This window comes from Eschrichtius robustus, chromosome 16 (assembly GCF_028021215.1).
Source record: "Eschrichtius robustus isolate mEscRob2 chromosome 16, mEscRob2.pri, whole genome shotgun sequence".
Classification (NCBI taxonomy): Eukaryota; Metazoa; Chordata; class Mammalia; order Artiodactyla; family Eschrichtiidae; genus Eschrichtius; species Eschrichtius robustus.
This window is the reverse complement of record NC_090839.1, coordinates 4,955,342-4,980,081: the sequence shown is the minus strand read 5'-3', so window position 1 is coordinate 4,980,081 and position 24,740 is coordinate 4,955,342. Positions and strand designations below refer to the sequence as shown.

Sequence of the window (24,740 nt, the reverse complement as noted above, 5' to 3'; positions counted from 1 at the left end):
GTGGGGGGATGGAGGAGAACGTGGAAAAGGGACACTTATGGGCTGTCCCTCCCTGGGAGCTTAGAAAAAACTGTTAATTCTGCTTTGGGGTTTGAGCCTCACAGGAAAGGTGGGGTTTGGGATCTGTGACGTGCGCTAGGCGTTTTTCTGTAAGTGCTCATTTATTCTTAAAACAGGTCTAGGAAGTAGATGGTTATGGTCCTCAGGTTCATAACCTGAACTAGAGGTAGAACTGGGGTTGGAACCAAGATCTGTCTGACTGCAAAGCCCATGTTGTTCATCATTACGTTGGCTGTATTGCTCCCTTTAAAAAGTTAGTGGGAGTGTGGCTCACTAGGAAGGCCCGGGATTTTCTTATTTATTATGTTGTTAGGAAGATGAAAGGAGGACTGGAAATAGGACAGTGGGAATTGAGAAGGAGGCGTGAAAGAGAAACGAGATATAAAAAGGAAGGAAAGGTGCTTAATTGTCATTGTAATCTAGTAATGGCTTCTTTGTCACTGCTTCCACAAAGTGCAGAGTTGTTCTGGAACGTTAAAGCGACTGATTAAAAAAATCTTTGTACTAATTCTGTTTTCCCCTAAGAACTTTTGTTCTAACTTGATCACTTCTGATTGTGTCATTCATGTATTAATGTTGAAAATTATGTGCTAATGTTATCACCACACCTTTCCTTCTACCACCCACTCCCCACTCCAAGTCCTTTATTACCTCAGTGTCTGTCATCACAAACAGTGCAGGTTGATTGGGTACTATTTTGCCTTTTAATTACATCACTCAGCAACATTTGCAGTATAGTAGAAAAAAGGGAAGGAAAGGAATGGTACCTAGGTCAGTGTTCTCTTCCTCTCCATTCTCGGAGCCCCCTCCAGCCTTTAGAGAACCCAAGGAACTAAGTGTTCCAAGCCACATCACAAGCAGTTCAAATCTAGGTAAACAGCCAGTATTATCATCATCTCCATTTTAAAAATGAGAGAAGCTGGGCCCAGCACTTGGTGGAATGCATAATTTGCACCTCAGGCTTTCAAGCCTCTACTGGCTTGTGTGCTTTGTATTACAAAGGGAGGCTTCCGTTCCTACTCTGGCCGTCACTTAGAGGCGCTCAGCTCACCTCCCTACCCAGCTTTGATTTCCTCTTCTGTTGGATGAGGAAGCTTGAACTCAGTGCCGCTTGGTGTTCCTGCCAGCGCTAGTCTTGAAAACATGTGATTAAAATTTATTTTCGCTGAAGAGGAAAGATGGAAAGCCCATGAGGGCAGAAACTGGAGTTTGTATTTCTCTTAGAACCTACCATTGCTTTGCACTAGTGGGCTCTCAAATCTTTAATTAATGAGCCCTCTTGTTCCTGTTGCAAAGCTCACTATATTCTAGTAACCTTTCTTGAGTATTCTTGGATATTCTTATCCAGTTCCAGTGTTTTCTGCATCACCTCAAACTGTACAAATTGTGTACCACTGCATGTTTTGTTTATGTTATCCTCTCCTTGTGCTTTATTTACTGATTACTTTGTCTTCCATGCTATAGAATGCAAGCTCCTATAGGTTTTGTTTCTTTAGTTTTCCCTAGTGGTAACTAATAGAATATATTCTTTTCTTAATTGTTTTCTTCTGCTAGTAACCCCAAAGAAGTTGGACTTGGTCATCTTTTCAGTGTTTGGTTTGACCATTTGAAATAGAAGCATACACATGAATAAAAAGAGGGATTTGCTGAAAAACCAAAAGTTTGTCCTTGTGGAGGCTTATTTGAATTCTCATTCTGTTGGTTGAATTGATTTGTTGGCATATAAGTGTATCCTGATGGACTGCTCTGAAAATCTAAATCCGTGCTTTTTGACCTTTTCTAAGTCAGACACTGCTTTACTAATTGGATGAAGAAAAACCATGAATCACTCCTTGGAAGATCTGCAGATACACTCATTCAGAACTTCTCATGTAACTTGGGGACAGGAGGATCACAGTTTACTGTGGGTGCCTAGTTGACCTCTAATCTTGCTGAGAAGGCGGAGGTGGAAGAAACATGAGAGGTCATCTGGAGAAATCCAGAGAAAACTTGGTCAGTTTATTTGGGTCTCTTATTCTTCCAAAAAATTTTTAAATGAACGCCTTTGTTGCCTTTGCCCTTCCTAGTAAGATTGCTTCTTTTTTTTTCTCTACGTGCCTAACTTTGAGCACAGCGCTTTGGCAATTAGTCCTCTTCAGTAAATGTCTGAGTGCTGTCCTGCCTGCCTTTAAAAAAGAATAACTGCTTTCTGTCTCATTTGCTCTCCCTAGCTGCTCCCTTCTGGAAGTAGCTTATCCTAGCAAGCTTCTGCAAATAGTCTTAATCACCGTTTTCTCACCACCCATTCACTCCCAAAGTCATTGCCTGGGAACTTTATTGCTTCATTACTGCATCTGTTGTTGTATTTTTATTCTTTACCTCCTGTGTACCCTCTGTAGCATTTGACACCTGTTGCCGTTGGGCTACTGGACACTCTTCCCTTCACCTCCTTAATCACCCTCTTTTGGCTTTCTTCCACCCATTTGGCCATTTTTACCCACTCCTTATGGAGTCCTGTGGATGAGGCTGAGGGGTACAGGTTTTCCTTCCCCCCCTCTTCTTGCTCCTCTTCTCTTTGTCTCTCAGTGTCCCCACCCGTCTTCCTTTTTCCCCGTCCGGGAGCTCTTCTGCCAGTACCCTTGGCTTCTAACAGCATTTACAAATGATCCTAGGCCTGACCCAAGCCCATATGTAGGGCTGCAGATACTTCAAATGCAGCATGCCCCAAAGTGTATTCTTCCCCACTCCCTTTTCCTTTTTTCTCCAAATCTCCTCTTCTTACACATACCTCCTTGAATGGTACCCACATCCACACAGTGGAGCGACTCACACTGAGAAAGCGCATGACTCAGCTCTGTCCCTTCTTCCTTGTCCCCTCTATGGCTGCCTCATTTTTCTCCTGGATGACTGTAATAGTTTCTTACCTGGTTTTCCTGTCTGAGTCCTCTTTCTTCTCTCCATATTGATGGCACTTTCAAATGTGCGAATCTCAGCTTACCTCTTGCTTTTTTTTTTTTTTTGAAGTTTTGAATTTTATTTTGTTTATTTTTTATACAGCAGGTTCTTGTTAGTTCTCTTGCTTTCTTAAAACTTTTAAATGTCTACCCATTGCCAAAAGAATAACTTTTAAATTCTTTAACAAGACCTGGAAAATCATTTGTGCCCTTGACCTCTTCAGCATCACCTTTCCTCATGCTTGTGCTCTGGCCTTTGGTCCTCCCTGGTTGTAGAGCTTTTGCATGTGTTGTTTCCATCACTCAAGGTGAGTTCATTCCTCCTCCTGTCGCACTGCTCCCCCCTGCACTTTGAGGTCATTTCCTGACATTCCACTCACATTGTGCCTGTCCCCTGTGCCCCTGCACTTACCGTGGTGAGTTGTGTTTGGTTACTTGCCTGCCTTCCCTGTTAATCAACAAGGCCTTTGCCTTTTCTGGACTATGTCTTTTATCCCTGATCCCAGTGCTTAGCGTAATGCGTGGCACGAGGCACGTTCTCAGGGAGTTAATGTCCAGGTTGAGAAATGTGAGAAGGGAAGAAGAAAAGAAAACTTTCTGTGGAAAGGAATGGTGAAACCCATCAACAAGGCCTGCTGTGTGCCGCTGATCGATGTGGACATAGTGCCTTTCACTCAGAAAATAAAGATATTCTACCAAGTATTGGTCACTTTTCTCTCTTCTGCAAACTTACGTTCTCACCATCCTCCCCTCCTGTTTCAGAGACTCAGCACCACCTCCACCACCTGTTCACCTAGTGTGCTTTACCCCATTCCTTTTCCATCACTTGTGGTATCTTGCTCCATTAGTCAGCCTCTCTATTTCTGGTGTCTCAACTTTCTGTTCTACTTGATGCTTTCCCGGTGCCTACAAACATGCTTAAGTTTCCCCTTCCTAAAAAGAAATCACCTTCCTCCAGATCTTCCCCCACTTAAGCAAATGCCTGGTCCGTACATCACAGGTACATTTTTGGAAGCAGTGAATCTCAGTGACTGGTTTACGTCTTCACTTTCCTTTCAATTCTCATTCCTTACCCCTCCACTGAAGCCCTTCTCAGTTCACCAGGTTTCTCTTTGTGACTTTTGTCTTTGACTTTTCTGGTGAACTGCCCAGCCGTTTATCATCTTTTACTGGACGTTGACATTCCCCAAACTTCTCTCCTCAGTTTTCTCCATTTAAGCGTTCTCTGTGTTGTCTCATTAATAATCCCTTCAGCTCTCACTTCTACGCAGAAAACTTCCAAATCTCCATCTCCAAGCAGATCTTTTGATCTCTAGGCTATCTGCCTACCCGTCATTCCTGCCTATCTGGTGGTCATGAAAACACCTCAGGACTTGCCATATTCCACGCTGCATTCATGGTTTATGCTCTCGTTCCCCGTTGATCGTGTCTGCCATATCTTGGGAATGGCCCTTGCACCCAGAGGGGTAAGCCAGAAATCCTCACCTCGTCTTTCCCTGCCCTTATCCCACGCTGCTCACATCTAGTCAGTCCATTTTCATCAACAGCGTCTCCTGCACCCCTTTGCTTCTGTTTCTGCCCACTGCCATAGCCTGAGTGTAGGCCCTCTCTCCTCAGTATTATTGCCCCATGTCCCAACTCCCTGTTTCTAATTTACTCCCTACTTCCCTCACCCTTCAAGCTATCCTGGATACACTTTTCAGAGTTATTTTCTAAAAATTGAAATTGATCATGTCATTTCTTTATTTTCGTTGGCTCCCTCAATCCTACAGGTTAGTGTTCAAAATTCTTAGGCCAGCATCACAGCCTTTCAAAACTGGGTCACACTTCTTTATTTTTAAAACAATCTCGGCTTTTATTCTCCATTTTAAACAACTAAAATATTTAAACACTCACACACACACAGATGTGTGAGTACATCTCCTCTTATATCTGGTTTCTCCTGAATGCTGGCAGAGGCGGTGAATACTTTTCAGAACCCATGAGGAGAAGGAAACCCATTTTCCTTCCTCATACCTGCCTTCCTAGAGTCATTTTTAATATTCTTCCTTTCATTTCCTTCCACAGAGCTCATTACCAGACTTGTGTAAGCTTACGGTTTTACAGCTTATTTTTACTTAAACTATAAGCTTTTAAAAAGCATAAGCAGACATGATTTCCCGCCCCCCCGCCCCGGGTTCTCAGTTCATTCCCTTCCCTCAAACCCCTTCTTCTGCAGCCATATGGTCTCCCTTACAAAGGCCTCTTGCACTTTGATCACACCACACTGTGCTTACACCAGGGCTTTTCCTCCGACTCAGAATGTACGTTCCTTCATCTTTTCAAACTCTGGGACTTCCCCTCAGTGTTCAACTCCCCACCCTCCTGTGTTTACACAAAACTTTATACATTATCTTTCACATGGTATTCAGTGCCATGAGAGGTAGTGTACAGCCCAGCAGTTAAGAGTGTGAACTCTGGGGCTAAAATGCTTGGATGTGAATCCTGGATCTACCAGCTAAAAGTTATATGACCTGGGATAAAGTATTTAACTTCTGTGCCTCAGATTCTTCACTTTGTGGTATGTTAGGAGGATTAGTGAATTAGCACATGTAAAGTGCTTAGAATAGACCTGTTAAGTATTAACTAATGTTACTATTGTTTGATAATTTTTTTTTCAAGATACATCATTCCAGAGCCTCAACCCTAGAGATTCTTATTCATTAGTTCTGGATGGGTCCTGGGATGGTTCTCCAAGTGTGTTTACTCTGTCTTTTCAGGGTTCTGGCCGGGAGCAGCAGTGCCATCTCTCTAGCTTGAGAGCCTAGCACAGTACCTGGACTCTGCAGTCGTCAGTTACTTACTGAATGCCTGCAATGTGCTAAATATTGTCCCGGCTACTTGAGGCACCGAGATGAAAAAACTGACAAAACCTTCTAGTGGGGAAGATGGGCATTACATAAAAGGATGGGAAATACATATAATATGGTAGCAGATAATGGTAGGTGCTGAATGGGGGGTCGGGGTGGACGCAGGATAAAGGGGTTTGGTTGGGAGTGGGTTCTGTTTTAAAGAGGGTAACTGGGGAAGGCTGAGTTTCCGAGAAGGTGATGTTTGAACTGAGACCTGTGTAAAATGAGTGTGCAAGCTGGGGGAAGAGCATTAGAGAGAGAGGGGACGGCAAGTGCATGGCCCTCGGATGGTGATGGGCTTGGTGTGTTCAAGGAGCAGCACAGTCACTTTGCCTGCGGTGGAATGATGGAGTGGTGCAGTAGGAGATGGGCTCAGAGAGGAAGGAGGAGCTCTTGGTAGACAGGCCACGGGAAGGACTTAGGATTTTGTTGTGATGTGGGAAGGCATGGAGGATTCTGACCAGGAGTCTTTTTAAAAGACCATGGCCGGTGTGGGGAAAGTAGGCTATGGGAGATGTGTGGATGGTGGTATGTGTGGAAGCCATGAGGCTGCTACAGTTACCTGTAACCCGTCCACCCATCCGTCATCCATACAGTTATCCGTCATCCATCCACCCATCCGTCATCCATCCACCCATCCATAATCCATCCACCCATCCGTCATCCATCCACCCATCCATCATCCATACAGTTATCCGTCATCCATCCACCCATCCATCATCCATACAGTTTTCCGTAATCCATCCACCCATCCGTCATCCATCCACCCATCCATCATCCATCCACCCATCCGTCATCCATCCACCCATCCATCATCCATACAGTTTTCCGTCATCCATCCACCCATCCATCATCCATACAGTTATCCGTAATCCATCCACCCATCCGTCGTGCATACAGTTATCCATCATCCATCCACCCATCCGTCATCCATACAGTTATCCGTAATCCATCCACCCATCCGTCATCCATACAGTTATCCATAATCCATCCACCCATCCGTCATCCATACAGTTATCCATAATCCATCCACCCATCCGTCATCCATCCACCCATCCGTCATCCATACAGTTATACGTAATCCATCCACCCATCCATCATCTATACAGTTATCTGTAATCCATCCACCCATCCGTCATCCATCCACCCATCCATCATCTATACAGTTATCCGTAACCCGTCCACCCATCCATTATCCATACAGTTACACGTAATCCATCCACCCATCCGTCATCTATACAGTTATCCGTAATCCGTCCACCCATCTGTCATCCATCCACCCAGCCGTCATCCATACAGTTATCCGTAATCCATCCACCCATCCATAATCCATCCACCCATCCGTCATCCATCCACCCATCCATAATCCATACAGTTATACATAATCCATCCACCCATCCATCATCTATACAGTTATCCGTAACCCATCCACCCATCCATAATCCACACAGTTGTCCATAACCCGTCCACCCATCCGTCATCCATACAGTTATACGTAATCCATCCACCCATCCGTCATCTATACAGTTATCCGTAATCCATCCACCCATCTGTCATCCATCCACCCATCCGTCATCCATACAGTTATCCGTAGTCCATCCACCCATCCATAATCCACACAGTTGTCCATAATCCATCTATCCATCCATAATCCATACAGTTATCCATAACCCAGGCCAAGAGACTGTGGCTTGGACCAGGGTGGTGGCAGTGGAGAGAATGGGATGAGAAGTGCTCAGATTCCAAATCTCTTTTGAAGGTAGAGCTGGCTGAAAGGTTAAATATGGAGCAGGAGTGGAAGAGAAGAAACCAGGGTAACTGCTTTTGGCTCAAGCATTTTGGTGAATGGTGGTTTCTTTTCCTGAGATGGGAAGCAGTGGGTTTGGGGGTGGGGAATGGGAGTCTGCTCTTTGGCCATGATAAACTTGAGATGCTTAGTACAGCTGTAAGTGGACATCAGGGGAGAGGGTCAGGCTGTGGATATAAATTTGGCAATTCTCAGCTTATCGTTAGAACACAGTATAGGGAGGAATAATTTTTTCCAACTGAGAGATGAGGTAAGCCTTTCCAAAAGAGAGGACATGTGAGCAAAACTTTGAAGAATGAGTATGATTTCCAAAGTCAGAGAAAGGGGAAAATAGAAGATATTTTACATCCAAGTGTCACAGCCTTTTTCCCTGGCCTCTTGTTGAATTTGTTTAAGAAGCTGCTGACCTGGTTGATAATCTCTTTTCACTTGTGTAGCCACTTAGGTTCCCTATTGAAAAGGAAACCAGAGCAGATTACATACTAACTGATAAACCACATTCTGCTATTTCTCATTGTTCACAAATTGAAAATTCGACTTGGACCATAGAGGTGCAGAATGCTAAGTGTGTTTTTGCTTCACTCCTCTGTGTCTGCTGTGAATTGGGACGTGTTGATTTTGGTGTGGAGGTTTTTCATGTGTTGTCATCTCCACTGAAGGTTGAACACTTTGGGGAAGTTTTTACTTCTGCTGATACTGACTCTAGGCACTTGACTTGAACTGTTAATTTATAGCTCAGTCAAGTTCCAGCCACAACCATGACCATGAGAAATTGGGGCCCCTTGCTCTCTAATCATGCATATAACTCATTTGGGCATAATATCTGTCTTGATTCTTCCTGCTTTGTGTGAAAAAAAATGTCATGTTTTGCCACTCTCCTTTACAGGTAGAATTTTAATGGAAGTAGAATATTGCTTATCTTTTTGTTTAATTTCATGATCACCCTAATCACAAATTTGGTCTCCTAAATAAAGAAAAATTACTAGATGTTTGTTAGTCAGTGGGTCAAAGATTATGCATTGGAAAAAAACTGAGTCTAAGATACTTTTAGAACTGATATAAAATTCACACTAGACAGGTGTCCCATTACCTAAAATAATCTGTTTTAGTGCTGGATATAGGTAGAATGTACGAAACTTCAGCTCTTATATAATACTTTTAGCCATTTTTCTATTTAGAAAAGAAATGTTGCATTAACGAAAGTAGTCATAGAATTTATCTCTAGGGCTTCCCTGGTGGCACAGTGGTTGAGAATCCGCCTGCCAACGCAGGGGACACGAGTTCGAGCCCTGGTCCGGGAAGATCCCACATGCCGCGGAGCAGCTAAGCCCGTGCGCCACAACTACTGAGCCTGTGCTCTAGAGCCCGTGAGTCACAACTACTGAGCCCACGTGCCGCAACTACTGAAGCCCACGCGCCTAGAGCCTGTGCTCTGCACCGAGAGATGCCACTGCAATGAGACGCCTGCGCACTACAATGAAGAGTAGCCCCGCTCACCGCAACTAGAGAAAGCCCACGCGCAGCAACGAAGACCCAACACAGCCAAAAATAAATAAATAAAATAAATAAATTTCAGGAAAAAAAAAAAAAGAATTTATCTCTAGATGGGTAAAGGCTTCTAGTCTTCAAAGTTTTTACAATAGATTTTGTCAGAATTTTGGGTTTGGGTCTTTGTCTTGAATTAATGAGACCACTTCAACTCTAAACGTGTTTTAAATAATAACCTTGATTTTTATAAAAATTACACAAGAATGGCTATTGATGTATGTGTATTGGTTTTCAACAACTCCACAATTCAGGATTCTAGTATTTTTATGTATACAAAGCATTCTGGACAAGAAGAAAATTCTCTCAGAACATTGTCTGGATCTTAAACTATTGCTTTTTTCCTGTGGAAAAAAAATGTAAGTACACAAAAATACATATAATTTAATAAACACCCAAATACAGAATAATTAAATGTTAATAATTTGTTAGACTTGTTGTAAAGTTTTTCTTTAATAAATAAACCTTCACCAAGAATTTGAAGACATGTCTGTCCTCCACATCTGCCCATTCATGCTCCAGATCTCTTCTTCACTTTCCAGAGGAATTTAGTGTGAACTATTTCCATTTTTTTTCTGTATCACCTAATGTGGTATTGTGGTGTATGTATCACTTAACATGTTTTTTGAGACCCATCTATTGTTGAAATACAGATCTAGTTCATTTTAATTGCTGTATAGTATTCCTTCATAAGAATTTAGCACGTTTGTTTTATATATATATATACATATATATATATTTTTTTGGTCTGTGTTGGGTCTTCATTGCTGTGTGCAGGCTTTCTCTAGTTGCAACGAGCAGGGGCTACTCTTTGTTGCGGTGCATAGGCTCTAGGCCCGCGGGCTTCAGTAGTTGCGGCACACGGGCTCTAGAGCACAGGCTCAGTAGTTGTGGCACACAGGCTTAGTTGCTCCGCGGTATGTGGGATCTTCCCAGGCCAGGGATCATAACTCGTGTTGCCTGCATTGACAGGCAGATTCTTAACCACTGTGTCACCAGGGAAGTCCCAACACATTTGTTCTTAATAAGAGTTTTTTGTATATTCTAATAGTAATTGCTTATCTGTTAACATAAGCTCCAAATATCCTTCAGTTTCCTAAGGTGTTCCTTGCTGTCCAGCTTTATGTCTTTTGCAGGTAGCTTTCCTCAGTTTGATCTTACACTTCCATAGTACTTTATCCATTAGATTCTTACACTACAGTAGGGTGCCTTTTGGTCTAGTTTTTCCCACCCATGGAGTTGATGGGAGACTGAGTTTTATTTCTTTTTGCTCCAAAGGAGCTAGGAAACTAGTGAGTTGAATAAGCAGCCTTAAAGGTTGGTATAGTCTATCTCAGTCAAGCTGGCGTCTAGTGTGCCTTTGATGGCGTCATTAGTGGGTATTCTTGGGTTTTGATTTTTCTTGCTATAATAATGAGTGTGATGTTTCTTAGTAGCTGGCCTTCTCCGAGGATATCAGGTAGGTTACTTTATTAATTTAGAACACTTTGCATTCTGAGATTTCTTTGGGAAAGTTATGTGTATGTGTAGGGTTCTTTATGTGTGGTTCTTTCAAAATAAGAGATACATAATTAGGCTTTCTGCTGAAATATTGGAATCCACTGTCTGCCATTAAAGGCACACTGGTTGCAAAGCTTTATTTTTGTTTCTAAAGCTTTGAATTAATGTGTGAGCTAAGAATTAAATCAAGAAAATAGATTTAAAAAAATTATCTCCCAGTGTCCTTACTCTTGAATTCATGGTTATTTAAGAGCTTACCGTCTTTGAATAGCTGTTACTATGAAATCTGCTTTTCATTTTTTTAGAGGGGGCAACTTTAAACAAAATTATCATAGAATAATAATGACGAAGGCATTATTGACACAAGTGAACATTTTTAGTACCTTCAACCTGTGTATGAACAAAAATATATCATGATTTCAGATCAGAGTTATGGACTAGGCGTTCGTTTATAGGAAACGTGTCAGAATCAGAGTTGAATCGCCTCTGAGGAAGTCTGGTGTTCGTTTGTGCTGCACACACTTACTGAGCCCTTTAATGCAACAGTGTGTTGCGCTGTTCTAGGCTCAGACCTTCCAGTGCTGAATCATGTGGAGGTTCACTCCAGGCGGGAAACAGGCAGGAGAGGAACCCATGAGCTGTCCGTCAGTGGTGAGTCTTATGTAGAAGGCGGAAAGGGGGATGATGCTGTGGAGGGAGCCGTAGCCAGCTCGGCTCGCGTTCCCCCGGAGCCGGCGGTGCTTCCAGGAGGGAGGGCGCGGGAAGACCGGAAGCATTGTTGAGAGTAGGTAGAAGTGTGGCATGGCCGTTTTACCCATTTGTTCAGCATAGTTGTTGCGCATGTGCGCTGTGTCTGGAAACTGATGATCAGTGGTGAGCAGGAGGGACAGGAAAGTCTCTGTGTTTTTGGAGTTTACATTCTGAAAGTGGAAGCCTTACATAAACAAAAATAATGTGAGGATTGGTGCATTGCAGATGGTTAGGGAAAGTAGGAAGCAATAGGATACCTTTAATGAAAATAGACTGTCAAAGGATAAATTTTAAAGACGTCTATAAAGATATCCAACAGATTTTCACTTTACAGTGTCCATTTCTCCCATCATAATATACTTTTACAATAGACTCTGTGTATCAGAGTCTATTGTATTGAAACCTCAAGCATAATTTCATTGTCTTAACAAAATCCATCATCAGTCCTGGGCTTCTGGAGACAGATTATTACCTTCCCAGAAGGTAATCTTTTCAGAGTTGAAATGAAATATGGTAACTTGTTTTTTGGAAGTGTTGAAGAAAAGAGAGATATTGTACCTAAATTGTGTTTATAAAAGAGTATAAAATAATATAGCTCTTTTTATGCAGAGTGGAAAAAACTGTTATGGAGCTAATAACTTTAAATTTATACCTGGAAAGCTGAGAGCTGATAGATTATATATCAAATTGGCATATAACTTGCTTGGTAACACATAGTTTGAGTTCCAAAGTATTGTGGCTACATCAGGACACATATTACAAAGGAAGGATATGTACTTGCAACACCAGAATTTCATGAACTCCAGAAAATGGAAGAAAAGCAAAACAAAGCATCTTTATTCATTTATTTATTTATTCAATTATACATACACAATATATTAAAATCAGTAATATTTACTATCTGAAACTTCGGGGGTGCCACCAAAAGTGAATTAATATAAAGACCAAATACTTTTTTTTTTCCTTCTTTTTTTGGGGGAAAAGAAAAAGCTTTATTTTTTTTAGAGCGGTTTTAGGTTCACAGCAAAATTGAGCAGAAAGTACAGAGAGTTGCCCCGGCCGCACAAATGCACAGTTTCCTCCACTGTCAACGTCCAGCACTAGAGTAGTACGTGCGTTACAGTTGATAAAGCTGCATTGACACGTCATTGTCACCCAAAGTCCGTAGTCTGCATCAGGGTTCAGTCTTGGTATAGTACATCCTGTGGGTTTTGATAAGTGTATAATAACATGTATCCACCATTATAGTATCATACAGAATAGTTTCACTGCCCTAATAATCCTCTGTACTCAGTCTCTTTATCCCTCCCTTCCCTCGTAACCCCTGGCAACCACTCTCTTCATAGTTTTGCCTTTTTCTTAATGTTATATAGTTGGAATTATACAGGTTATAGACTTTTTAGATTGGCTTCTTTAACTTAGTAATATGCGTTTAAGATTCGTCTGTGTCTGAATTTTCATGGTGTGATAGCTCATCTTAGTGTGGAATGATACTCCATTGTCTATATTTACCACAGTTTATTTATCTACTAAAGGACATCTTGGTTGCTTTCAAGTTTTGGCAGTATTAATAAAGTTGCTATAAACATCTGTGTGCACATTTTTGTGTGGACGTGAGTTTCCAGCTCCTTTGGGTAAATACCAGGGAGTGTGATTGCTGGATTGTGGCAAGAGAGTATGTTGGGTTTGTTAAGAAACAGCCACACTGTCCGCCAAAGTTCCATACCATTTTGAATTCGCAGCAGTGAGGAATGAGAACTGTTGCTCCACATCCTTGCCAGCCTTTTTATACTGTCAGTGTTTTAAATTTTGGCCATTCTAATACGTGTGTATTGGTATCTCATTTGTTGTTTTAATTTGCAATTTCCTAATGACATATGTTGAACATCTTTTCACTTGTATATTTTTTCCATCTGTATATCTTCTTTACTGAGGTGTCTGTTCAGATCTTTCGCCCATTTTTTTTTAAGTTCGGTTGTTCATTTTCTTATTGTTGAGTTTTAAGAGTTCTTTATGTATTTTGGGTGACAGCCCTTTATTAAATACTTTTAATATTTTGCACATATTTTCTCCCAGTCTGTGACTTACTTGGCTTCTCATTCTCCTTAACAGTATCCATTGCAGAACAAACATCTTTAATTTTAATGAAGTCTAGCTTATCGATTATTTCTTTCATGGTTTGTGCCTTCCATATTGTATCTGAAAAGTCATTGCCAAACCCAAGGTTATCTGGATTTTCTTATGTTATCATCTAGGCGTTTTATAGTTGTGTGTGTGTGTGTGTGTGTGTGTGTATATCTATCTTTGTTTTCTAGTTGAATTGCAAAGTAAAAATAATACCCCTTAAATTCTGCCCTGCGCTTTACATATGGGGTGATACGATATGCTTAAGGTTACACAGAGAAGTAAGGTCAAGATTGAGTTTTGAGTTCACTTGGAGTTTCACTGTCATCTTTTACAGTCATTGGGACCTGAATGCTTAAGTTATTCTTTTGTGAAAATGGTTATTTGCATTTTCTGAAAGGAAGAGTTTTGTTATAGTCTTCTTCCATGGATCTTGGAATGAACGATTACAAGAAGGAAGTACTCTTGAACCGTGCATAGATTGCTAAAATGTTTAAAAATTTAATGGAATACTTTTTCCACAGAATGCTCTTGTGTTTCTTGACTGATAAGTTTATCTAGCCATTTTTGATGAAATTGTCCATACCTGCAACCTGAGGTCTTACTGTTGAGAATCTCGTTTGCTGGATTATGACCTTCTTTCTTTGACCTTTAAAACCAGCGCTTTATAATTCTGAGACTCCATTTTTGTAAGTAAGACTGAAAAATTAACTGTTCCTGCTTTTACTTTTAATGCTATGCATATTTCTGCTGACATTGTATTATTTACTTTCTAAGGCCAATTCTAGATCTTCTTACTGTCTTAAAATACACACTTTAAAATGACAATAAGCCAAACCTGGGTGGAGGAAATAGTTTATACTGTGCTTAGTTTTATCTTAGTATGTTTTAGAGCATGTCACGGAATTCATATTCACGTTAGTTAATGCTATTCATGAGCAGCTATCAAACTCACAAGAATTTTCACAGATGAATATGCATAATACAGGGCATGAAGAACATTATTCAAATTGTTAGAAAGAAGAAAAATTAAATCTTTAAGGAATATTCCTAATTTCTCCCAAATTCATGTTGCTTCATTTTTTTGGATCTCCTTTTTCACATTAGATGTTAATTCTTAAATATCTGTATAACTATCTGAAATAAGGACTAGAAGATTAGAAGAAAAATGCTTAAAAGGAGGTGCTGCAGTACTAGAGATCCCAAATCATTTTTTTATCTTTTAAAAGAAAAAAGTCTAATTTTTGAAGATTTCATTTGTAAATTGAGTCTGTACTGTATAAGCAATGTTTAAGTTCATTGGTGATAAATATGCATGTTGGTATAGTAAAATCCCATTTTTTACATAATGCTTTAATGGAAATGGCAGTTTTATGAAATGAAAATGACTAGTAAAAATATGAATGATTCTCATAAGCCCTTATTACATCATTTTTATTGAGATTTTTGTGTATTGTAATTCATTAATACAGGGGAAAGGAGAACACTAACATGGTTTATTTCCTATAATTACTCAAATCGAATAGAATTTGTTTTCAATAAAATTCTTAGAGTAAATTGCCCAGGGTGAGGAGAGAAGGGTTGGCCTGTTTTTACAAAATGTCGTGATTTTTACACATGAGACTTTGCTATGTTATCAGTGATGTTGTTCACTTGCATATATTTTTAGTATAGTTTCCTCCAGATTTTTAAAAATAAAACCTACTTAAGCCCAAGAAATCTCTAGCACTTAATGGCTCAGGATTGAGTGTTGAGGGAGAGATCTGGGATATTTATTTTATTCTGCTTATTACACAAATATCGTTTGTCTTTCAATAAATTAGACTACTTTTTAGGAGAATCTTATAGGCTGAAATATTATTTAGATTGCTGTGTAATGGGTTAACTGGTGGAATTTCCAAAAGCAGATTAGTGTTTACAGTTAAATTTGCTTTATTTTTGTGGAATACCTAGAAGGAAAGGTCATTGTAAAGGATAAACACACTTAAACTCCCCCCTCTGATGCGGCAGGGTGAGGAGGAAGAGACAGGAGAAACTGGGCTGGAAACAAGTAAGCACTCTTAATTTCATCACAGTGAAATCTTGCCAACATCCCTATTTTCTGCTTAGTATACTTCAAACCACCTTAGAAAATCCTCTATCTTTTTGGATGTGTTTGTGGGCCCTTATGAATTCTTGGCATTCTGATCTGATGATGTTTCCATGTTCTTGAGGCAGAATTTTGTTGAAACAAATAACTTTAAGCTTATATCTGGAAAGCTTTAAGGCCTGTTGGTTTATGAAGCGCCTTCAGATTGTCAGTGAGAGTGCTGTTTTCCCCCGTAGGCCTTATATTTGAAAGCACACCCCTTTTCAGGTGTCTCACGGTTTTTGTCTGTTTCCTTCTCCTTTCCCCCCAGCACTGTGGGGTCATTTGAGCTGGAGCTCTGCCTGTATGATTGGCATGTAAGTCCTTGTGATTGGCACCTTTTACGTGAGGGCCAAGGAATATATGTACATCGTGACTGTGCCCGTGTAGGTCTGTCTGAGCTTGTGTTTGTGTGTTTGTTTAATTGCTTTCTTTGACTCCAGAAAACTGGAGTTGTGTTTAGTTGTTCTTTTTTTCTTTTACCATTGCTGAAGTGATACCCACTTCAAGCAAAGAGACTTAATGGGAGATCAGACTTTCTCCATCTTCATTCTGAGCCAGACTGCATGTGTTGGAGAGTGGAGAAGGGTAGAGTCATGGAGAGCTGCTGCCTCCATAATCCCGAAAAGACTGCCTCAGCACCAAGTGTCTTTTTCCTCCCTGGAGGCCAAAAATTTGATACAAGGATAGAGCGTGGTCAGCATCTGGCTGTCCATCTCTGTGGCTGAAAATCCTCTTGGGCCACAGGGTGCCCACCCTCCTGCGTGAGCTTTTAGTTCTCAGTAAGGAGATGACTTAGCATTTCAAGAGAGGCTTATGTGTGATGGAGTCAGTAGGCGGGACGAGACAGCAGAGGCCTTGCCTTTCCCCATGCCTGGCCACAGTTGGACCTACAATGTGCCTCCCTCTTGTGGCGTCCAGCTTGACTGCCACGGGGCCAAAGGCAGGGCTTATTGGAAAGGTAAGCAAATGGAGAAATTCTGTCTAGGCGTTTCATTCTTTTTTTTGGGGGGGGCGGGGAGGGGGGGGGCTCTGCCACGTGGCTTGTGGGTCCTCAGTTCCCCAACCTGGGATTGAACCCTTGCCCTTGGCAGTGAAAGCGTGGGGTCCTAACCGCTGGACCACCGGGGAGTTCCCTAGGCATTTCATTCTTGAAGGTGTCATTGCTCAAAGAATGGGAATAGCTTTTAGTATAAGAAACTACAAAACAATAGATAATCTAGTAGTATAATCAGTCCTGCTGTAATGCAGCATATGCGTTCCTAAAAATCGCCATCCTATACAAAATAGCACAGTAAAAACCATAGGACTTAAGAGGAGGAAATGAGATTAGGTGCATAACACTCAAAAACTTTGTTGGTCATGCACACACAAAGACAGGAACCTAATACAAGCAGAAGCATAGTTTTGCACACGTTAAATGGCTCGGAAATACATACATACTGTAATAAATATGGCACTTTACCTTGAAAAAGACCTGAAGTTTGCCTGTGGAAGTGGGCGTTGGAAGACTTGCAGTTTGTGAGGTACTGAGATGGAGGAAGGAGGGTCACCTGAAATCACAGGGAAGGTGACACCAGGTGAGGATGGGTGTGGCCCCTGTCCCACACGGTGAACGGAGGTGCTGGTGGGTGATTGAGGTGTGTGTAGTTGTGTATTTTGTGTATTTCTGTGCCACTCGGTGCAGGTGGGTGCAGTTTTCTGTGATCACTTAGCGTTTCTTGCAGACAAAATCACACATAAGCAAATGTGAAATTCATTTTATGCTCAGATTGTCCCCATAATATGCACATCAATCACATTGAAACAGATTCACGTTTTCAAAATAAGCTTTCTAGCAGAACTGGCTGTAGTTTATTTTATTGGAATTGAGTCCCTTTTCCTTTCTTTCTTTTCACCGTTATTGATTTCTTAATTTATATTTGTTAAGCCCATATCAGATTGATTTTTCATGCCCAGAGCGCCTCCAGAGGCGAGAAAGCAGCCTGAGATTTTAATTTTGCTAGTGGTAATCCACGAGGTACTTTCCTCCTTGGTGAGTGACTCTCAGTCAGTCTCTCTCTCTGTCTCTGTCTCTGTCTCTCTCCCCGCTCCCTCTCTCCACACACACCCCTTTACCACATGCCAGGCACAGTGCTGGAGACATAGAAACTGGTAAGGTATCATTCTTGTCCTCAGGAGCTTAGAGTCTCATTGAAAAATTTTCAAGGCGCAGATTTAAACGTCTTGGTTGTGGATCTTCTTAGGGAGCACATGAACCAACTTCGTGTGTGCCTTAGTTTGTGAACACAGGCGCACACACACCTCCCTACCCCACCTCTTACTTCCTTGTGAATGTAGAGATGGGGTAAAGAGCTTGCCTGGAGGAAACACGAAGACATCATTGATTTACATAGTGAAAAGATGTGAATTTGAAAAGGGGTTGAAGAGGACCTAAGAGACCTTGTAGTTCACCACCCCCCCCCCCCCGACTTCTTGATAAACCCTAGTGGTCAGGTGTTGGAGAAGTTTCAGAGTAATGTAAATGGTATGATCCCATTTTTGTTAATCCCCCTCCTCACTCATGTATGTGTGTACTGCTTGTGTAAGCATACATGATGTGGAAAGATCTCCCATATTGTGAATATTAGTTACCTCAGGGGACAAGGGAAAGCTTATTAACTTCCTCTTTATACATCTTTTATTATTTGGCTTGTTTTAAGAAGCATGTTTTACTTTTTTAATTAAAAAATCTAATAAAGTAGAAAATGAATAAATAATAATCATAAAAAATACCCTCAGGGCACTTTGTTTCAATCTTCCTGGTACCCTGGGTAGTTAAAACTGAACGTGATGTTTCAGGTGTGGGCTGCCCAGCAGGACGCTGAGCTTGCTGTAACCGAAGATGATGTTAGCTTTTCCGCAGCGACACTGTATTGCTGTGGGGGCAGTTTGTGTGGATAGACCATTAACACCTCAACATGTTTCTTGCATCTCTACCACTATTGGCACACTCTGCCTTTGATAATCGTTTTGGACCCAGGTCTAGTCCTTTACATTCTCCCTGTTAGATTTCATCTTGTTATTGCGGAAATCAGTGTTCAGCATAGGTTAAGAACTGGCCTTGGATTCAGGCTGCCTGGTTACAGATCCGAGCTACCACTGACTAGCATGAAAACTTTAGACAAGTAGTGTGTCCTCCCGAGCCTCAGTTTTCTCCTCTGGCAGTAATCATGAAGTTGGGAGGTGTCACGGAGATACTGTATGCTAGAACACGCACTAGGCCAGGTGCCTGGTGGCGTGGCGAGAACCTGGTGAATGTTAGCTCTTACTGTCGGTGCGTCAGCCTCAGCCGGTCTCTCCTATCCATCATCATGAGATGGTTTTGGATTAACCATATTCCACATCCCTCCCGACCCCAGACCATAAATCAGTCTTTCTTCTAAACGATCCTCCTGAGATCCCCAATCAGTCTCTTGTCTCATTCCACAGGTCCCTTCACCGACGTTGTCACCACCAACCTAAAGCTTGGCAACCCGACAGACCGGAATGTGTGTTTTAAAGTGAAGACCACGGCACCACGTAGGTACTGCGTGAGGCCCAACAGTGGGATCATTGATGCAGGGGCCTCTATTAACGTATCTGGTAAGTTCTGAGAATGAAGGCCAACAGGGTGGGCTAAAAAGGCCCCCTAGAAGTAGTGGGATCTCTTAAAGCTTGTATGTGCAGTATAGCAAAATAATATGGTCGTTTTCTCCCCCACAAGCCCCCGCCCTCTGATTAAAAAGCTCTGTGGGTCCCACTCACCTGTTGTTCTTCCATAATTACAGTCTCTTTAGTTTAATGCTTACGGCCTTCGTGCCTCAATAGAGCAAAATTAAAGGGGTAACTTCAGACTTTGCTTCAGAATAAGTTTGGTTTTCACTCCCTTGAGATTAAATCTGCCCTTTGGCAGTAAATAAAAAAGGGCTAAACAAACTTAATTTTACTTTGTGGGAGAAAGCTAAATGGAGTTATTTTCTTATTTAAGCTAAATGATTTCTGACATTAAGCTCATGTCATTTCCAGTGATTGGTAGCTGCACTTTACTGATTGTGAAAGGGTAAGGGAGATGAAGGCTGAGGAAATTGGAATATATTCAAGGGTGCAAGTTTTGTGCATGTCTGATGGGTTTTTTCCCCTTCTGTCTGAGAGGGCATATATTTTCCAAAGTCCAAATTTTGAAAAGATGCTGGTAGAGTGCCCAAATTGAGAATTGGATTTCAGAATTAAGGAGATGTAAGTGATGGGTTTGAGTTTAAATGTATTTTAGAAATGGAATAAACTTTTAGCTCATTAGAACTTCTGGATCCAGCAGTGCTTTTTTTGTATTTGTGGAGGAGCTCTGGGGGAGTGTGTGTTAATCCTTTAAGTATCAGGAGACTGTCACAGAAGGTTCTGCATCGTTAGAAGCTACTACTCATTTGAAATGGGTACCTGGCTGGCTTTTTTCATGACAGATTTTGATTGTGATACATTTGGCTATTCATTTGACACCTGAAAGAAAATGACTCACCTCTTTGGAAAGAGATATGAGGTGTTTCATTATCTGATCATTTCTGCAAACTCTTGTTCCCTGCATCCATTGGTCTCTCTCATTATGGTGCGCCCACACCAGCTGTCCCCTTGTGTGTTTGTCTCTGAGGCTGCAAGACCTGATTTGGACTCTCGCATCGGGTTATTGTCCAGGAGAAATCAGGAGGGTGGCAGCCAGCATTTACTGAGGGTCTCCTCTGTGCTGGGCCTGCACACATGTTATCTCATGTAATTTCTGTTATCTGCCCTGTGCAGAATGCACTGTTACCCCATTGTACTAAGAAGGAGGCCGGTGGCCACAGGCTCACAAAGCTGGCCAGTGATAGAGGCAAGATGTGGACCATCCTGTTTGGCTCTGATGCCCAGACTCTCTGAACTGCAGCATGCTGGTAAAGGAAGGGGCCCAGGATGTTGGCATTTCGGTGTTCCTTGGATCCATATGGTTTCAGTTTTTCCGCTGAAATCAAGGGCAGCTGGTATCTTTTATTCCCTTTTTTAAATTGACTTCTTTTGTACCTCTTGATTTCCTTGCCCATGTCAAATTTGAGTAAGGTTGTCAGTAGATGAGACGTAGAAGTTTTCACAGTGAACATGGGGCAGCCACATCGTTTTCTGAATAGTCTCAACAGGCAGTTGTACAGTGTAGGTGTGCTTTCCAATATGAAGTATAAACGTGTGTGAGTATATGTGTATCTCTTTCAGAAAGATTCACCCCTCCCCCATCAGAGGAATGTTTTTTTAAAGTAATAACTAACCCTGGGCATTTGTCTCGATTTATGTTTGCCTCCTTAAGGAAGACCAAGATTTTGTGGTTGTGGCCTTCCTTTTGCAGATAAGAAGGTAAGGTTCAGAGAGTGGGCGTGAACACCTACAGGCACATGGGTGATTAGTGGCCGAGCTAGTATTTGAAGCCAGGTGTCTGTCCTGATCCAGTGGCTCTTTGGTGACACTAAACCGCCTCAGCAGTGTTAGGGGATGGCCCCACTTACAAATGAATGTAGAACAAAATACCTTGGCTCTCAAAATGTCACGTACTTGGGGAAAGAAGCCACTGAATAACAAAATGTCCATACGTCTGCAGGCCTTCCTCCTAACGAGACAAGATTATGTTTACGCGTGAGAAAGGGCTCCTTTGTTTTTATTTGCTGTGTACGGGTCTCAGTGCTTGGGGCGCACCTGGGTAGAGCCGGGTTGTACTGCGTTTTCGGGACAGCCTCATCAGTCGGCAGAGGAGGCCAGCCTCCACTGGCTGTCGTTTTCTGTGCTCAGGGGCCACTGTATCATTAGACACTCATGTCTTGGGGTAAGAGCACTGCACTTTTCCAAGGGTCCTGCTAAAATGCAGCCACGTGATGGCATCTAGGTGAGGACGTGGAGTTCCCGGGTTCCTGCGGGTGAGAGAGAGACTGTCCTCAGGGGAGGGAGGAGCCCAGCAGACGCGCAGTGCAGAGGGCTCAGAGGCCAGCCTTCCCTTCTCCCGCCTGCGAGAGTGGCCGAGCTTGGTTGCACCCACTCTACTCAGATCATTAGATCTGGGGTTCGGAAACCCGAACAGGAAGCCCAACCCTGCTGTTTCACCTGTCGGCTGATCTTTGCCAATACTCTGACCACTCTAGGTTCTAGTTTTCTCATTTGTAAGGTGGAGAGAATGGTATCCGCCTCACAGAGTATTTACCAGTGCTGAAGAATTTTAACGGGAAGTGTGGTACAAGAGTGGGATTGCATTTTTCTTCCACTAGCTTTGACAAAAACTGGCTAGTTTCTGTTGAAGGTGGATCGTACATATTTGAATTGCCTTTTTAGAAATAAATCAGTTCTATACATTTTACTAACTTATGAAATTTTTCTAATTCTAATTTAAGGAGGGATTTTTGTTTTTCTTCTTTCTATAATACGCATTTGTTTTATAGTGAAAAGTCACTAGTAAATTTTCAAATACAATCTATAAAAAGGAGGTCATCAAATCAACTGAAACTACTACCAGCATTGCCCTGCCTACCACACAGAATGTCACAGCATACCTGAAAAGGACATGACTAGTACATTATTTTTTTCCCATTTCTGAAAACCCTTGGGATGTGCTAGCTGATAGGAAAGGTTATAAATCATTCTTTGAGAGAGGGGGGCAAGGAGGAAGGGAAGGAGGAGGAGGAGGAGGATGGTATCTACCCATGGAGCTGGCAAGAGAGACTGAGGTTTGAAGGCACACAAATCATGGTTTTGATGAGGGATTGACACTTTGTAGCTGTCAGATGTCGTTCAGACACACCCTGTGAAACTCTTCTCAGCTGTCAGCTTAATCTGATATTCACAGGACCTTACATTATGCATCAAAAGTCCAGACGCTGACCTGTCATGTATTTTCTTCAGAAGATGGCACATCACTCATTGGGTCCTTAAAAAAAAACACAACAACTCTTTTATAAACTCAGGTGGTAAAGTTACAGTTGGAAACAGGTATAACCTAAACTTCTTGTGTCGGTAGGTGAAAACATGTGGACTTCGCAGAGGGGTGTTTTGGGATCCGGTCGCTCGGGTCTCTGATTGACTCCTTTTCTTTGTCCTTTAGGTAGGTGCTCCTTGCATTTCTTTCTGACAGCCCCTTCTGGGATCTGTGCCTATTGGATGAGGCAGGCAGTAGGTGGGAGGGTGCTGGCTGCTTTGTGTTTGCATTAATTGGCCCAGAATGCCATGGTTTTGGCCCCTTGCCCCTTGATACACACCATCTGCTAGAGACGGTTTTGAATTATTCAAATCTGGACCTCAGCAAAATAGGCACACTTAAATGGAGATTGGAGAAGAGGAGATTGGATTTTTTCCTCTAGAGATTTTAGATGCAAGGAAAATAGAACTTTTTGAATTAATGAATTGTTTGAAGCAGCGGGGGGTCTCTCCATTTGTTCTAGCTTTACAAAATTAAATCTGTTTTCTGAACTGTCTGGTGGGAAAATACTTTGAAGGTAGATAATTTCTGAAAATGTCTTTGTGGTAAGCTGTTAGTGGTTGTGGATTTTTTTTTTTAATACTGCAGTTTAATAATGAGGGAGTTTTCCATTAATATTCCAAACCATGTTTGCCAGCGGATACAGCAGGTGAAGTGGTAAAATTATGGGCCTATCAAAAATACTTACGCTTCCTGTAATATGATATTAAGTTTAATATTTTTATAACCTTCACTGAATTCTAATTTCACTAAAGTAGCAAGCACGCTTCCATTTGCAGTTCAGTTATGCATATTGGTTGCCTTTGTACCAAGGAAATTAGAAATGCAAAATATCTGTTTGGGGGGGGGGCATTGGAAAGAGTCATTAAAGATACCAGTATTTAGGTACAGATACACTTTACTACGTGTACCCTGGGAATTGAAAATGGATTAACGACAAACAAACACAAATCTTCTAGTGTCTGAATCTGTGTTTTAAATGAAAATTCAGAGAATTAAGGAGCAGTGTTTATTCCTGACATATAGCCCTTTTCAGCACTTATTTCAATCACATTTAAAGCATAAAGTTCTTCCAGTAAAATCCCGAGGACAGAGAATGAATATCAGCAACTCTTCTTGGATGGAAACATTGGTCAATTAATGTAATTGGGTAGTACTGCAGTTGATAATTAATCCCTTTAAGATTTTGCTGACTGAGTTTAAAGGAGCTGCTTGCTTGCCCTGGACCAGCCAGCCTTGGGTTGCAGCTTTTAGGTGATTAGCGTCCGAGTATAAGTGCACCGCCCTTAGAGAAGGAAGTCGGGGATTCATCCGCCAAGTGCTGATAGTGGGAGCTAAATTTGGAGGTTTGGGCATCTTAACAGCCACATTCTTCTTCGTTTGATCGTTTGCTTTGGAAGTCTCTGATAAACAGAACCTTTTTATAAGTGGTTTTCGTGAACCAGCTTTATGACTCTCAGATAAGAACAACTCACATTCATACTTAAAAGATGTCTTTAATCTTTTTCACCAGATGAGATTCTGGTTTTAAAAAAAAGGGGGAAATTCCCAACAGTAATTAAGCTTAATCGTGCTTTTAAAGATTTTTTTTAAAGTTTACTGTAATATTTAAGTTTCTTAAGGAGAACCCTATGTTTCACTTTTTATGAGTGTAACACAATTTCCTTATTCTTTACATTTTTCAAAGATCATGAGCAAGAGGACTTATCCAAGAACATTCAGTACCCCTCACTCAGCTGAAGGTAGCTTCAGCTCCTGCAGCGTGGCTGAGGAGCAAAAACCAAGCGTGACTTCGGAGCAGCCAGAAGTCACGTTCCTTTCCCTGGTTACGGCACCTTGCACATTTATACACTTAGGCTCCCTAGTCTTGACTCTCCTGTTTATACTCTTACCTTAGACTCTCTGTTAACCCTGTCCTGATGTCCAGCCCGTCACAGACCAGAGTGAAGGGCGAGGGCCGCGAGCGGTGGCCACAGTGAAGGCCTGGACAGGAACACCTCAAAGA

At 41.8% G+C, this 24,740-nt stretch overlaps 1 protein-coding gene across 1 annotated transcript in view; it reads left to right on the top strand.

Annotated features, from left to right (window-relative positions):
• The window catches only part of VAPB (VAMP associated protein B and C), a 55,506-nt gene that overhangs the window by 7,616 nt on the left and 23,150 nt on the right, over nt 1-24,740 (top strand). The window contains exon 2 of the mRNA XM_068565481.1: nt 19,210-19,362. Within this exon, the coding sequence (XP_068421582.1) occupies nt 19,210-19,362 (153 nt within the window). The remainder of the gene's footprint in view (nt 1-19,209; nt 19,363-24,740) is intronic.